Here is a 14935-nt window from a genome sequence, read left to right as displayed (position 1 = left end):
CGGCACCGCAGCCCGCAGCCGAGGGGGGATGGAGACGGTCAGATGCTCTGACCTGACCCGCTGTGGCAAGAACCAGCCCAGCACCGTGTGGCCACCGCAGCGGGAAGAGACGAACGTAAGTGCTGGGGAAGAACAACCACCCACCCCGACTGCAGGGCTCGGGGACAAACAAAATCCCCTTGCTTTTAACCTTCCAGCGCTCACCTGCACGGACAAAGGATGGGCACAAGGTTTCTGCAAGGTGACATCCATCCCCTCTGGTTCGCGACAACCCCCCTGTCCTGCTCCTTCGGCCTGGCTCCCTGCCGGGCAGCGGGTGCTCTGCTCCCGTCGACGGTGGCTGCACCGAGTCGCTGGGGCGGGAGGTGACCTCCTTGGTCCTTTGGGTCCCTGGGGAAGGGAGGGGAGAGGACACAGAACACACAGCAGATTAGCTTGTAGCAGGTGTAATTAACGTTACTCTGCAAAGAAGTGTGAAATGTTATGCGTAACGTTCCCTAATGCGCCTCCTCTCCCCGGCGCTGGCAGCCAGCACAATGGCGCTGGGCACATAAATATTGCAGAGTCACTGTTTGATGCTGCCGGCTCCCCGCAGCCGCTTCAAGCGCTGCCTCCACACGGTGCCCCCTCTGCCTTTGCTGCCGCCGCTGGAGTGTCCCCCTGAGGAGCCCACGTCTCGGCCACACATGCCGACACGAGCACCGGGGAATGGCTACAGCTGGCACAAAGCCGCAGCCGCTGCCGAAGCACCGCATGCAGGGGCCGCGCGGCACGGCCTGGGAGCAGCAGAAGGTGACAAAGGTTCACGAACGCTGTCCCCAGCATGGATGAGACGTAGAGAGGCTCCGACCCGCCCCGTGATGAGCAGATAACCCGCGCTGAGCAGCAGAGCTGGCCGCAGAGACCAGCCCCGTGCTGGATGTGGGGCTACACTTACCAACCCACGACCCGGAGGGACGGGCGGCAGCAGGGCCCCCCACGCCGGCACTGCTTCCTTCCCCGCCATCAGCAGCTCTCGCACAGCCCGGTTCTCCTCTCTTTGCACGGCCAAGGCGTCAGAGCTCCCTGAGCGCCAGAGGAGACAACACCCACCGCCAAACCCCGCTCCCAGCGCTGGGGCAGGACGGTGAAGGCTGGGGGCTCCCGGCCAGCGCTGCCCGTCCCCGCACGGGGGCAAACCCCAGCTCTGCGTAGGACGTGGAGGAGCACACGGGCTGCTGAATGGGAGCCAAACACTACCCTGAAATGCCAATTAAGACCAACGTTAACAGAGAAAGAGCAGATGAGTTACGGGGGGGGGCTGCTCGCTGCCTTCCTTCGCCAGCCGCCCCGGCTGCGTTAGGATGGAAGCTGCTCACGGGCTCTGGTTTGAGACAAACCCCCTTCACTCAGAGAGAAGCGCTTTCCAGTTGTCATTATATGCCCTGCACTGTTACTGATCTTGCAGAGACATCGTATCAGGTTATTCGGTTATTAAAAAAGGAGGTGAGGGAAGAGAGAGAAGGACTTGGACACCTGTAGGATTTCTGCCGCTTCCCGCCTGACGGCAAGCCCAGCTCCTCTTCACAGAAATAATACTGATGCAGCCCTGTCGCATTATCAGATTTCCCCTTTGCTGCTAGGAGCGATAATTGAATAACCTCGACCATTTGATTTTTGTGCCGCATCTTCAAGGAATGAAGCCTGACTACCAGAGGTCCCACGCTGCCTGACTGGTTTATTACAGTCGCTGCTTTTCCCCCTGGAAGCCACGGTCTCCCTCACCCCCTGGGCCAGGACAGCGGTGCGCTGGGGGGTGAGGAGACAAAGGCGGGGCTCAACCCTCGCTCTGCAAACCGCACATCAGGCAGCTGGGGCTGCGTCTGTACCTGGCATTCCTACTTTCTCCTCGCATTCCCACTTTCTCCTGGGGTCCCTGCGAGTCCTCAGCCCCACGGGCAGGGAGATGGCACCCTATGCCAGCGCAACCCCCTGCCACGCTGCCGTGGGCTTCGGGGAGCTGGAGGGGCGTGAAGATGCTGCTCCCCATCCCTCCGCGCCGCGCGTGACGGGCAGCGCGTCTGCGCACGTACGCAGTGCTGCTGGGGCTCGGCTGTGGCCAGACCAACCTCGCAAGGATCAAACAGTTCAATGAGGGGTTGAATGGGTTGATTTTTAACAGAAACCTCGCTGAGCTGGTAAGAAATCGGCCTGGAGGTTTCCAGTGCCACAGCCCTGTTCCTTCCTTCACAAGACAGCCCATAGCCGGCGCTTTGTCCTCGGGCTACTGGCCAGCAGCGGCTGGCTGGGAGCCACGGGCACGCTGGAGGCGGCTTCTGCAGCAGGATGGAAACCACCCAGTTATTGAAAGCCCCAAATCCCCTTCCCGAACCGCTGCCAGAGCTTCTGCGTGGTTCGGATCCTTGTGTCTGGTGTCCCCAGAACGGCTGCTCACGCCCCAGACCCAGGGCTCGGCTGCTGCTTCTTCGTTAGCGCATCTGACCCTGACCCGCAGAAGGGCTTTTATACTTCCACTGACGAGGAGGAGGAACACGAGGGAAAATTGCATCACATCGCCATAACAGGCTTTTGATTTTGTCCTTTACAGCAATTTCATACCAGTTCTACCCCACTTCTGCAGTCAATTCTCAAAAATCAGCAATGACATGAGCGAACTTGCTTCTGCCATCAGAACTGCAAGAAACGACCATCTCCCAGGGCGCGGGCTGAGGCCGGGGTCCGGGACGGCGTGCAGGTGAGGCGGGGGTCGTCCATGGCTCCCCCCTCCTTCCTGGGAACTCCGTACCCCACGGGTTTGGGTTTGCTGCATGCTCCCTGGATCCCGAGGACGGTGACAACAGGCAGAGAGCACTGAGCCCTCCCGTACCCCCCCACTGTCTGCAGCCAGGAGCAGCCGCCCCCAGTTACCGAGGCTTGATTTGTGTGGGACCAGTGGCGAGGAATGGGAATACTGGGAAGGGCCGGTGCCCGGCGCTCCCGCACTGCGCTCCGCTGGAAACACCAAGGCGCCTCCCCGCTGCACTACGGAATAGAAGCGCATTCAAATAAATCACCTCAAACTTAAAAAGATGCCATTAGCTATTAGCAAACACTCCAGGCCTGTGGGTGAAGGTAATTCAATATGATATGCTCGGGCATGCGAGGTAATAGGTTTCAGCTGAATACCATGTGATACACTCTCTTCAATGGGAGGTTAAATGAGGCTGAGACAGGGACCAGATGGATTTATCTGGGTAGTGCTGATGATTTTTTTTTTTTTTTTTTTGGTGTGCTTAAGGTGAAGTGAAGGTAAGGAAGGCAGAAATAAACCCAGAGAAAAGCAGGAGCTCAGCGGTGCGCGGCTGGGGCAGGGTGAGCAGAGGGCCCTCACCCCGCTGGAACGCAGCGAGCGAGCGGGAGGATGCTGACGCGCAGCGCTCCTGGGAAGTCAGGCAAAGAGAAATACTTTATCCATTTCACCCCACGGAGGAACAACCAGAGGGCAAGAGGGAGACAAGTTGAGCCTGGCTGAGCAGAGACCAGGGGCAGATGTGGACACCTAACTTCTGAGATTTCTGCAGGATTTAGGAGCTCAAATGCCGCCTCTCATCTACCCAGCACCTCTGCAGCACACGGAGGAATTGCGTCGGTCCCGTGTCCACCGCAGCGATGCTCTCCCTCTCTGCGGGCGCCGTAACCCTCACCAAGGCAGAGGTGTGTGTCCCACTGCCTTCGAGATTGCACAGGAGCTGCTGAAACGTGACCCCCTGGAACTGCGTGTCCCCCACAGCAGCCACGTCCCCCAGGAGCCGTGGGGCAGCACTGCCTACACAGTCCATAGGGCCTGGGGAAGAGCATCCCAGCGCACAGCCCCCACGGAGCAAACGGGCCTCTGGCAGATGGGGCACCCGCTCCACAGCCACGGCGTCTCGACAGCCCGCGCCCTCCGACAGGCTGTGCCGCCCTGAGCGCCCTGTCCCTGCAGGCAGGAGGCTAAACCAAAACATCTTCGGGGAAAAAAGGGGTTTTAGGACATACAAAAAAATCCCAATCACTTTTGCCCCGGATTTCAGCTTTGCAGTATTTCAGCATTTCAGCTGGTCACGTGAAACTTGAGTCAAAACACATTTTTTGCTCAATTTGCTATAACTTTCACTTGGAGATGCTGAAAAACAGATTAATCAGTGCTTGGATTTGTGGGGTTTTGGTTGAAAACACCAAACATCATCATCATAAACCAGAAATTTCCCACAGGAGGTTTTTTTTGGTTTTTTTTTTTTTTTTTTTTTTTTACTGAGAATGCAGCTACTCACAGCTCTTTGTTGTTAAAACCAAAACCCAGACTTGCCTTAAAGCTCTCGGATGTTAGTCAGAAGCTCAGCATAGAAAGAGAGCTAGCCCTAAAGGTTATTTAATAAGGTTTCAATTGCAGTCCGTGTTATTTGTTCAGACTAAGAGCAGGGCTATTTTGTTGTAACCCCCTACGATCCAGGGGTCCAGGGATTAACCACGTCCCCCGGAGGGTGCCCGGCTCTGGCAGTGAGGAACGCGACTCGCTGGGTGCCGCAGAGCTGAGCGAGAGCGGAACGATGCTCCGACACTGACGGCAAATCCGCTTTCCAGCATCACTTCTCCAACGCTTCCAAAGCCAGAGTGAAACTCCTCAATTCGGAGCTGAGCATTCAAATAAACGAGCTCGTTCTTGAAAGCAAAGGCAATTCCCCACGAAGAGCGAGGCAGCTCTTACTGTAGATCACCAAATGACAGCATGCTCATCACAGATTTTTAATTGTCAAAGCTGATCATAGTTCTTTCTCCCTTATAATTCAAGTGCAGATGCAAGATTGGACAAGGGCTGCTATGGAAAAAAGTAGATGGCAATAAATAAAGTTTAAATTAAACTCCTTGAAATGCAGTGGTGCTGGGCGAACACCAGCGGAGGATTTATGGGGCCACACGTGGCCGAGAGGCTTCAATGGCTCCTGCGCAGCTCCCGCGTTCCTGGGGGAGGACGCAGCCCGCTGCGGGCGCGCGGAGGGAGGACCATCGCCCCGTGTGCCCGTGGCACAGCATTGACACCGCTGCGCCAGCAGGGACTGACAGGAAAATGAGGCTCCCGACGAGAGAGAAAGTTATGACAAAAAGAAATCTCAGGGGTGGGCTGAAGATGGAGACGCATCCGGATCAGACACGGGAGCAGCGAACACCGCTCTCCTCCCCTCGGAGCTGGGCGAGCCCAGCGCTGCACGGTCCTGTGGGTGGGATCCGTACACACGTCCCTCGCAACATGAAAGAGAAACCGTCTGAGGCTCTGAACAAGCTCATTTCTCCTTGGCAAACAGCCAGGATTCTCAGCATCTCGTGCGCCTGCTGGGCTCGGGATGCTTTTTCCCTGGGGAATCTCGATGCAGCGAGACGGCTGATGCCACCCCCTTCCCTCTCATGTGCTGGCACGAACCGTCGCGTTCAAGAAGACGCAGGCGGTGAGCAGGCACGGAGCGTCCTGCGGCGGCTGATGATAATGGTATACACAGAGCAAACGGTGCTGCTGCCGTCCAGGCACGTCCGTCTGGGTGCCAGGCGTGCCCTCTCCGAGCACCGGAGGTGTTCCTGAGCCTCTAGATTACACCAGCCACCTCAGGGAGAAAAGACGGGTACAGAAAAGAGCTCCAGCCAAAACCACAGCGAACCATTGCTCAGTGTCTCGGCTGCGGTCTTCTATCCCCCCGGCTGACACTGGGGCGTCCTGCATCTCTGCACCCGCAGGGAGCGGGGCTGGTGAGTAAACTGAGAAGGGAACTGCGCTGCCCTTCCTCCTCCCAGAGCTGTGCGCCGAAAGAAAAGGGGAATAAAACACCTCTCCCGCACAAAAACCAGTTTGAAAGCAGAGACAGGTAACGAAACCAGTAACTGAGCAGCAGAACTGCTGGACGCGGGCGCAAAGCCAGGCGGTGACAAGCACTCACGTTTTTCTGGGCAGGTTCCTCATTACTGAGGGCACCCGAGCGCTGGCTGCAGAGCCCGCGTGCGCCCGCGGGCAGAGGCGCGTCCACGCCGGCCGGGTCTCCGCGAGGAGGTGACAGCTCCAGGAACGGAGCCGTCACCTGGGAGAAGGCAGTGCCCAGCCTGTGCCGGGAGCAGCGTGATCCTGCCCAGCGGGCAGCTCGGGCGCCTCGCAGTTCCTCGGGGAGCAGCCCCGGTGCCTGCGGAGGGAGCAGCGTCTCTGCCGGGGCTGCGGCAGCGCGGCCCAGCGCAACGCCTGGGCGGGTTTGCCACCGTGTGGAATGTTATGTGGGATTTTATGACAGTAAGTGAATAACCCACGTAGCACGAAGGCAAAGCACGGCGGAGCAGCAGGCGAAGCGTCTCGGGGCAGCGCCCGTCAATGGGCTGACGCACACTTTGTGTCCGGGATGCGGAGGAGTCCAGTCCTTGCCCTCCAACGCAGCTGGGAGCCATCACCTGGAGCACTCCACAGTTTAACAATCCCAGTCCGTATAAAGGGACACCTCCGTCCCACCAGGTCCAAGAGAGCACCGCTAACGGAGAGAGAGGACAAAGCCCAGGAGCTGAGCTGCAGGGGACAGAACAGCTCTGGAGCCCCCAGCCCGGCGCGTGCCCCCACAGCTCGCTCCTGCTCATTGCACAGGTAACAACCACGCACCGACCTGTCTGTTTGGCACTGAAACTGGAACAGCCCCAGAACGCGTTTGGACCATGTCAGACGTCGGCAGATCCACCACGGGCCCAGAAGGCTGCAGGTAACGGCGGCAGGTCACTGCAACGCAGCCACGGACGGCACGAGGTGAGAGGACACACAGGGAGAAGGGAACCGAGCACAGACGAGCTGAGCTACCGGATCCCCTGGCCAGGGAGCCGGGCTGCTGCCGGGAGCTCCAGGTCTTCAGACAAAGCCTCCTGCAGAGCAACCCCCTCCAGAACTGGCGACATCAATGAGAACCATAGAGTTCAACAATCCGACTTCTTGATAATACCAAAAAAACCCCCGAGATTAGGAGAGGGAAGGTGAGAGAGCTCGGTTCTCCCCTCCTTCATCATGACAATAAGGGAGGGAAAAGTAGGAAGATAAAAGGGAAAAGCAGAGGTGAAAGTGAAAGGTGAAAGGCAGAAGTTAAAAGCTGTGAGAACAAGAGTTTCCAGGAAAATAAAAGAAGTAGAGTTCTTTGATTAAAACACAGAGGGCAACGGGTGAGCAGAAGGGAGGAAAAAAAAAATTATCACTTTTCTAAAGACATGTTTATGTTCCACCAAAGATCTCTCGCTGTTGGAGCTCGCTGTGACCCCTCCTGCCCGCGCTCCCACCCCGCTGCTGGGAAGCCACTGGACCCAGCTGCTCCGTCCCCACGTCTCCACCGGGGCCCCGCACAGCACAGCCTGCCCCGGGCTTGGCGCTGACACCTTTCCTAACAATATTTGTAAATTGCTACTGAATTTGGGTCCGTTTAATAGCAACTGAACAACATCAGCAAAGCCAGTGGTAAGCACAGCCCTGACTTCGAGCGCCCATGAGGAGCTCATAATGGAGAGGATCCACCTGCTGATGCCAACACAACGTCCCCACCATGTCACCACCGCGCCGTCCCCACCGCGTCCCCACTGTGTCCCCAGCTCGCAGGTGAGGCTGCACACAGCTCCCTGCTGCAGGAGCTGCAGGATCGACCTCTGTGGAGGACGGAGATCAGAGCCGGAAAAAAACACAATCCGGACCAGATGTGAAAATTACTTCAACCTGGTCTCCCCATTTCAAATTAATGAACTGCAGAGCAGCACCACGGCTCGCTCCCGGAGCTGCTAATGGGCTTTCGCTGGCGGGAAGGTTCTAGAAGTGCCGGGTCTCTGGTGGGCACAGGGAGCCGGGTAAGGGATGGCTGTGGAGGGATGGGCCATCCCCCACGCAGGGATGCTCCGGGAAGCCCACGGGGGCTGGACCTGCCCAAGTAGTAATCTACAGCACATTTCTGCTCCGAGGAACTGAGAGGAACCAGCGTGTCCCCGGCAGCGGGGCTGAGGAGAGGGGCTGGCGGGACGGCGGCTGCCCAACAGGGCTGCGGGGGTGAGCCGCCACACACACGGGGAAAGGTTCCAACTGAGGCATGGGCTCGGCAGAGGCTGACGCGCGGCAGCACCTCGAAGAGACGACACAGGACAGATTCACCTTCAAAATGAAGACGGACATCTTCCAGACCCGGCTGCACAGCAACAGCGGGAGCTGAACTGATGGATCCAGCCACGTCGAGCACATCAGTTTATTAGGCAAGCTGAGAAACAAAACTGTGGAATTAGGAGGAAACGCAGCAAAGCACGATGGAAAAGAAAACAGATTAGAAGGAACAGGGCCATATTTAGAAGCAGATTGTCACCGTCCATCAGAGAGAGATCAGAGTAAGGTCAGACAGCGCTGGCTGGAAACGAGGAGCTGTGACGGGGACGATGGAACTCATTCACAGCAAGTACGCAAATGCAGCAGAGGTGAGGCACCATCCAGGTAGGAGCCAGCTGGCAGCTCTTCCTACAACCTTAGCATAGCCCCTGAGAGCCCCCAGGTCCAGCGGCACAGGAGCAATGCCCTTCTCGCACCCCAAAACCCCCACAGAGGCTGCGGCCCCGTCCGCCCCGAGTCCCCGCCACGTGAGGACCTGCACCTACCCTGTCCGGGAGCTGCCTGAGGCTCAGGAGGGACGAGGACCAGATCCCTCCTCATCACCAGCGCTCCCGAAGTGCCGTCGTCCGTCTCTGGGAAGGATGCTTTGGTCTGATGGTGGGCTGAACACAAGACTAACACAACCAGAGGGGTAAAGCCAGTAAAATGGAGTCACCTGCGAGACACCGTGACATAAGCTCCAGCTGGGAAGAGGAAGACTGGAGCAGGTGGATGTGGGTCTCTCACCGGAGCCTTAACTGGGTAATTAGCCAAGCACCTCCCTTCCAGCTGTGCTTTAAAAGCAGGTACAGGTGTGTGGCATGTGAAGTGACCCGCCTCGTGCACAGAAGATGTTCCCAAATCACAGGGCTGAAACGGGGCGAGTTGGGCATTTGGGCAGAGGGCAATTCAGTGCCAAGAGCCCGATCCAGATTAGGCACAAGATAAATTTCAAGTGATTTAGCCACAAACAGCTCTGTGCGGAGAAAGAACCCAAAAATCCAACAAGGCGTCGCCAAATTTAGGCACATTTGGGCTAGACAGGAGCCTGCAGGGAAGGGGGACGTCTGGATTGAAATTCTGGACTCACTTGCCTCAGATATTCCTCAGCTGTGGAAGTGTTCCACTCTGATTTATACCCAGTGAGGAAGACCAGACCCAGAGTGGCTGATAATGAGAAAGATTTCATTGATATGCAATGTTCATATCATATATGCCATAAATGGAGTGCTCTATTATTCTCTGAAAAGAATATATAGAAAAGTGCTATTAAAAACCAAACGCCTACTGCCTTTCACGTATTGCTTCTTCTCCTAGAAAGGTATCTCGGGATTAGCAGATTACCAGTGCGTTAGCATTCATATCCTAAATAAAGTGTCTGGTCATTTTTTTGCACGTGCACAGACTGGTCACTTAAAGGCTACGTGAAATTGCTTTGGATGCTAAATAATATTCAGAGGAAATTGCATTAGATGGCAGGGAAGAGAAATGCGACTTTGTCATTAAGTCCCTAAAGTACGCTCCTGTTTTATCCCCCTCCTCCCCCGAGAATAATATGGCATTCAATTTTCCCATTATATAAATACACGAACACTGGATTACTAGAGGCAGGTAATTGAATATTTTGACTGTTCTACAAGGGACCCTTCATATTTGAAGTGGGAGATAAACAGGGCATCCTGCATCAGCCCGTGCATGCACAGGCTACAAAAACTGGTATTCGATCCAGAGACTATATAAAGATCTCCAAAACAGAGAGAGATCTTACCAGTGTTCATTATATACAGTGGTTGATTTATTCCATTGATACCAATCGTAAAACCTGGGTATTTTAGGCCGCAGATTGTACTATCTGAAAGCTGTAAGGAGAGGCATTCGCAGTTGTAGCGTTTCAAATCCGACTCTTCTGTAACTCTGTCTTTACAGGACATCAATCACAAGATGAGAGAAACTGTAAGCCATTTTCTAGTAACACACTGCCAATCGCAAGACAAATGTCAGACGTCACAAAATGAGAAGTAACCATTTTTCAACTTGTGAATGTCTTCAAATATATTACAATGAAAGTGTGGAAAAAATGACCCTTTCAGCTTCATTGGTTCTGACAGATGCCAGACCTTGGAGTTTGGCATTTTATCTTCATGCTGCAATAATCTTTATGAAACTTAAACAAGGCTGAGGGCAGTGGCATTACTCTACAATTGTCCTCTTACGTACAATGCATAACATGTCAAACAGTCTAGCCGTTGAACTACAAAAGATCGTCTACTACTGCTCCGATCGGTGTTACAGAAGACGACAAAGAGGAGAAGGGACGCCCACGCCTGGTATTAACACATGCCAGGGAGTAGCTTCTTGTGGGCTCAGCTTGATTTCTGCGTTGTATTGCCATGCTGCTCATCGACACTTAGGAAAAACGCATGCTGCTTAAACCTAACACGGGAAAAGAAACTCTAAACTTCTCCTGAAGTAAAAACTCACTCAGTGCCGCGCGTGCCTTTAGCCCGTGACATTAAAGGGGTGGGCTCCCTCCGCACCCACAGTGAGCTCCCTTTAAGGTCGCGTTTCTGACGGACCGGCCGTGGGAACGCGGCGGTGTCGAGCTCAGGGAATTTTCTCCACCCCAAAACTCACTGCCCAGAGGCTGCGCCACCTGGCAGCGTCGCACGTTTTGACAGTATGAAGAACACTAGCACATAACTAGATTCATTAACACCGAAGAGTAGAACAAAGGAGGAAACTCAAATTCAGATGCAGACGTACATTATTGTAATAAAATATGAGACCGAAAAGAATTGGACTGAACAGCCCCGAAGTTCCAAGTTTCTCACGTCCTTTCAGCCAGTCTCGTGTTCTGCTTCGGCCCCGGCAAGAGAAGTGCAATTAGGGAAGTCTGGAAAAACAAAGACTACTCTGTACAACTGCAGCGGTATAGTCCAGCATTCGTGACAGAATACCCTGTTAAATAATATAGATCTAATTTGTATGGAGTTATACTGTTATTTAAGGGAAAAAATGAAGAATATGTGCAAAGACAAACAAATCTGCTCTAGATATTATTACAGGTCCAAATAAGGTAACAAACATGCGAAAGGCAAAAAATAAGCAAAGCTAGAATGCAATTAGTTTAGCTAAAAGTCAGTGACAGGAGTCCAGTTTCACTGGAATTTAGATGAACTCTTAGGCCTTCACACTGCAAAGCTTTTTGCAGAAGCAGTGCTTAGTACCTGACAACAAACCCACCACAGGATTCACCAAATTTGACTTAATGAAGTAATTTTTTTCCGTGAATAAGTGTCAGCTTATTGGTTCTGTGGAAGCAAAAGGATAAACATCTGTAGTTTTTCTTTAAAAAATTAACAGTACTTGTCATGGCAAAGACATGTACAAAGAATCCAACAGCCAAAATATGATTTCAGTGTTTTAAGACCGACTTTAAAAAATAAGTTCATGGACAATGACCAAATCTGTACCGATTCCAACATGTACAGTCCAAGCCATGGAAAGAAGAGGGTCAAAGCCTGAAGTCTGACCACAAACGTAATTCCAGGTTTCAGTTTTCCATAGTTCAGAACCGGTATTTGGGACTGCAGCTCCTCGCCTGGTTTCCGTGATACATCCAGCGCACACGGTAATTCCTTTGATAAGAGCGCGCCTCTCCGTCAGCGCAGCCGGTCCCGTGGCACCGGTTATTGTCCCACTGTATTCCGGTCCTTGTTTCACACGTGGTTTTCTACACACTTGGGACGAATGCACAGTTTGTCATGTGAGGTGTACAGTAGGTAAATAAATAGCCATTGCCAGGATCATTACTGGAGAATGGGAGTTGCAGCAGACTTTTTGAAAAGCATAAATTTAAAAAGCTGAAATAAATAATTGCGACTATTAGATGAAGGAATTCAAGAGTCTGTCTCCTCCTGCAGTACGCGTACGTACCTGAGGATTCATTCTCAGTTCTGTCCCGGTGAATTAGCACCGTTAATAGCGATGATTTCTGTAATCTGCAAATTTACTAGCTGCGGCCGTGCGGTTCAGGAGGGGTGTGTGTGCAGCTGGTGTAAGGTGAAGTCCATCAGTCTGACACGGAACTACTGCACTTCGGCGCTCCACGATCCCACGGCCACAAACCAGGCGCTTTTCATCCAGGGCAGCCAGGTGATACTCACAAAAATCAATCAGCGAGGCCACTTGCTTGTGGAGTGGGAGGGACTTGTATTTTTTCTGAGCCAGGCAGAAGAAAGCTTCGACAAAGGCTTGCAAACACATTCCTACAAGGAGAAGGTGTTTACAGGAGAGTCATAGCACTGCGTTCTCTAGCAAACTGCATTCTTTAAACATAATAATCTCTCTGGTTTCTTCAGCACCAAGGTCAAATGTGTACAAGCTGTGTGCGGACACATACAATCTGGGTGCGGACACATACAATCGTGGTAAACATTTAGAGTGGATATTAGGAAAAATTTTTACGCTGAAAGGGTTATTAAGCATCGGAACGGGCTGCCCAGGGAAGTGGCTGAGGCACCATCCCCGAAGGGATTTAAAAGCCGGGCAGACACAGTGCTTAGAGATATGGTTTAGCGATGGCTTTTGTCAGAGTTAGGCTGATGGTTGGACTCAATGATCTGAAAGGTCCCTTCCAACCCAGGCAATTCTATGATTCTACGATTCTATGATCTTTTAATTTAAACAGCAGCCTCCTGGAATGCTCACTAGGGAAAAAAAAAAAAATTGCCTGTCCTTCAAAAACCAAAAGATGAGGTTTTATTTGTATGTAACGTGCACAGGAGCTGATGCAGCGTTTCAGCAGACAGTGAGCTCGGCTGGGTTACGTCCGGGTGACGCTGCCACGGGGGCTGCTGCTGGCTGTGCATCCATCAGCCCCACCAGCAGCCTGGCGTCCCGGCGCAAACCGCTGCAGCAACACCGGATTTTAAGGTGCTGTACAATTACGCTGGTGTAACATCAGCCTTGATTTCTGCTGCCTCAAGTATTAAGCTGAAACAGAGTCAGACACACTGTTGAGCTTCAAGGAAAACAATCCACCTGGAGAGAAAATCAGGTTTGTATCGGCACCTGAATTGGGTCGTTTCAACCTTCTATTTTCAGAGATGGACCTAAAACAAAAGTTCGGATGTAGACCTACTGAAATAATATGGCATTTCAGTCTGTAGCACTATAAAGATAACCCCATTACCACGTGTCACCTTATCGCAGAAGTGAGTTTATTTGAAGTGTTGTTTCCCTTCCGCCAAGGCTGCGCTGGGTCTGAATGCTCAGCCTTCCTTTGGAAGGCAGAGAGCCCATTTTTCAGCCTTACCCAATAACTCTACACTAGTTCCGTTTCAACTGAATAAAAAACAGTTGAAGTGGGGGCTTTAACTGGCTCTCCCGGTTTGAACATACACTTAAGACAATTATTTTAGGATGAGATATTGAAAGACTTGAGGGTTTTAACGTTGGCTCATCCATGCTGCAGGAAAGGCACCTTTTCAGAATATTACAATTACATTCTGAAGTATAATTTCTCCCAACTAAGGCTGCAGCTGGGGTCGCTTACGATCTCGGCTGGGAAACAGCTTGCGAAGGAATTGTCGGGTTATCTGAGAGCAGCAGCTGCCAGCTCCGTGAATTACTGTATCAGTCACGGTGAGCTGCAGGCAGGGAGAGCACCTTTGGTAACATTCGCTCTTTCTCCCCCACAAGTGACACTCATGGGAAGCATTTAATGAAAAAAAAGTCAGAAGCTGCTGTTTTACAGCAGCAGCAATAATGACTGCGTTGGTTACAGCTGGAAGTGGGCCAAACGCAAAGCCGACGGAAAAGGTTGAGTATTTTGTAGTTTAACACCCAGGGAACAGCTGGTTCTTTGAGACTCTCAACAAAGCTCTTCATTTCTGAAAGCCTGAAGATTCACTTGCATTTCTGTAATTTCTGCTAGGGAAACTCTATCAGCTAACCATGTCAGTGACAGTTACCCACGCTGAAATGCTAAATGCAAATAGTCAAATTTTACATACCTGTGAAACTCGGGTGAGCCTAACCTACCTAAAGTAGTAACGGGAGTTCACACATAACGAACCACGCTATCTCCTCTGCACTACACCTTCATTTTCTCCCTTCTAATCTTAGGTCTGGACTTACTCTTCCTATCAGACACATGAACAGTCTATTTTACTTATTCTCCTTTTGCCTTATCTTATCTGAATTCATATACGCAAACTCCACAGGATATTATAGGATTCCCATGTTCAAGCAAGACAAAATAATACTTCTCTATTTCATACAAATATAAGGCTCATTAACAATTCTGAAGTATGTTCAAATATTCAAAAAAAGCTTATACACAAACAATTTTACTGCTGTCATAACCTGACCACACTTTCCTAAATTATTATGTGTATCACCGAGATTCTTGATGTTTATGGAGGAGGGAACTACAGGTGTATTTTAGGGGGGTGGGATAACAAATACAAAGGTCAGTCTCAATTTGGAGACTTTTGATTCTTCTGCTACTTTAGCATTAAAAAAAAAAAGATGCAGGAGGATATACATTGATGTCCATGTTCAGCTTCTTATATAAAACTACGTTTTCAACCAATTTCTGGGGAGATGCCAGCTTGCAGCTCTGCGACCAGCAATGTATTTTATACCAGTGGCATCGACGTGGATTTCTTTATCCCACACTGACAATCCTCCTTGGTGGCCACAAGGAACAGCGGTATAAAACCTTCACGAATACTCCAACTGCTGTTTTGCTGCTATAAATGGCTCAAAAAATGTGCCAGGAACAATTTT

The 14935-nt window shown here is 52.1% G+C and overlaps 1 protein-coding gene across 5 annotated transcripts in view; it reads right to left on the bottom strand.

Moving 5' to 3' along the window:
- Nucleotides 1-8202: 8202 nt before the first annotated feature.
- TTLL11 (tubulin tyrosine ligase like 11) overlaps nucleotides 8203-14935 on the bottom strand; it is a 53390-nt gene continuing 46657 nt past the window's right edge. For 2 of the 5 annotated variants that reach the window (XM_074608451.1, XM_074608450.1), the window contains one exon: nucleotides 8207-12408. In XM_074608451.1, the coding sequence (XP_074464552.1) occupies nucleotides 12119-12408 (290 nt within the window). In that variant the 3' untranslated portion in view covers nucleotides 8207-12118. Of the gene's footprint in view, nucleotides 12409-14935 lie in introns of all 5 variants that reach the window. The other 3 variants (XR_012590011.1, XM_074608452.1, XM_074608449.1) reach the window with 3 other exon arrangements.

This window comes from Larus michahellis, chromosome 15 (assembly GCF_964199755.1).
Source record: "Larus michahellis chromosome 15, bLarMic1.1, whole genome shotgun sequence".
Taxonomy (NCBI): domain Eukaryota; kingdom Metazoa; phylum Chordata; class Aves; order Charadriiformes; family Laridae; genus Larus; species Larus michahellis.
The sequence above is the reverse complement of the archived record's forward strand: the minus strand, read 5'-3'. Positions and strand labels throughout refer to the sequence as shown.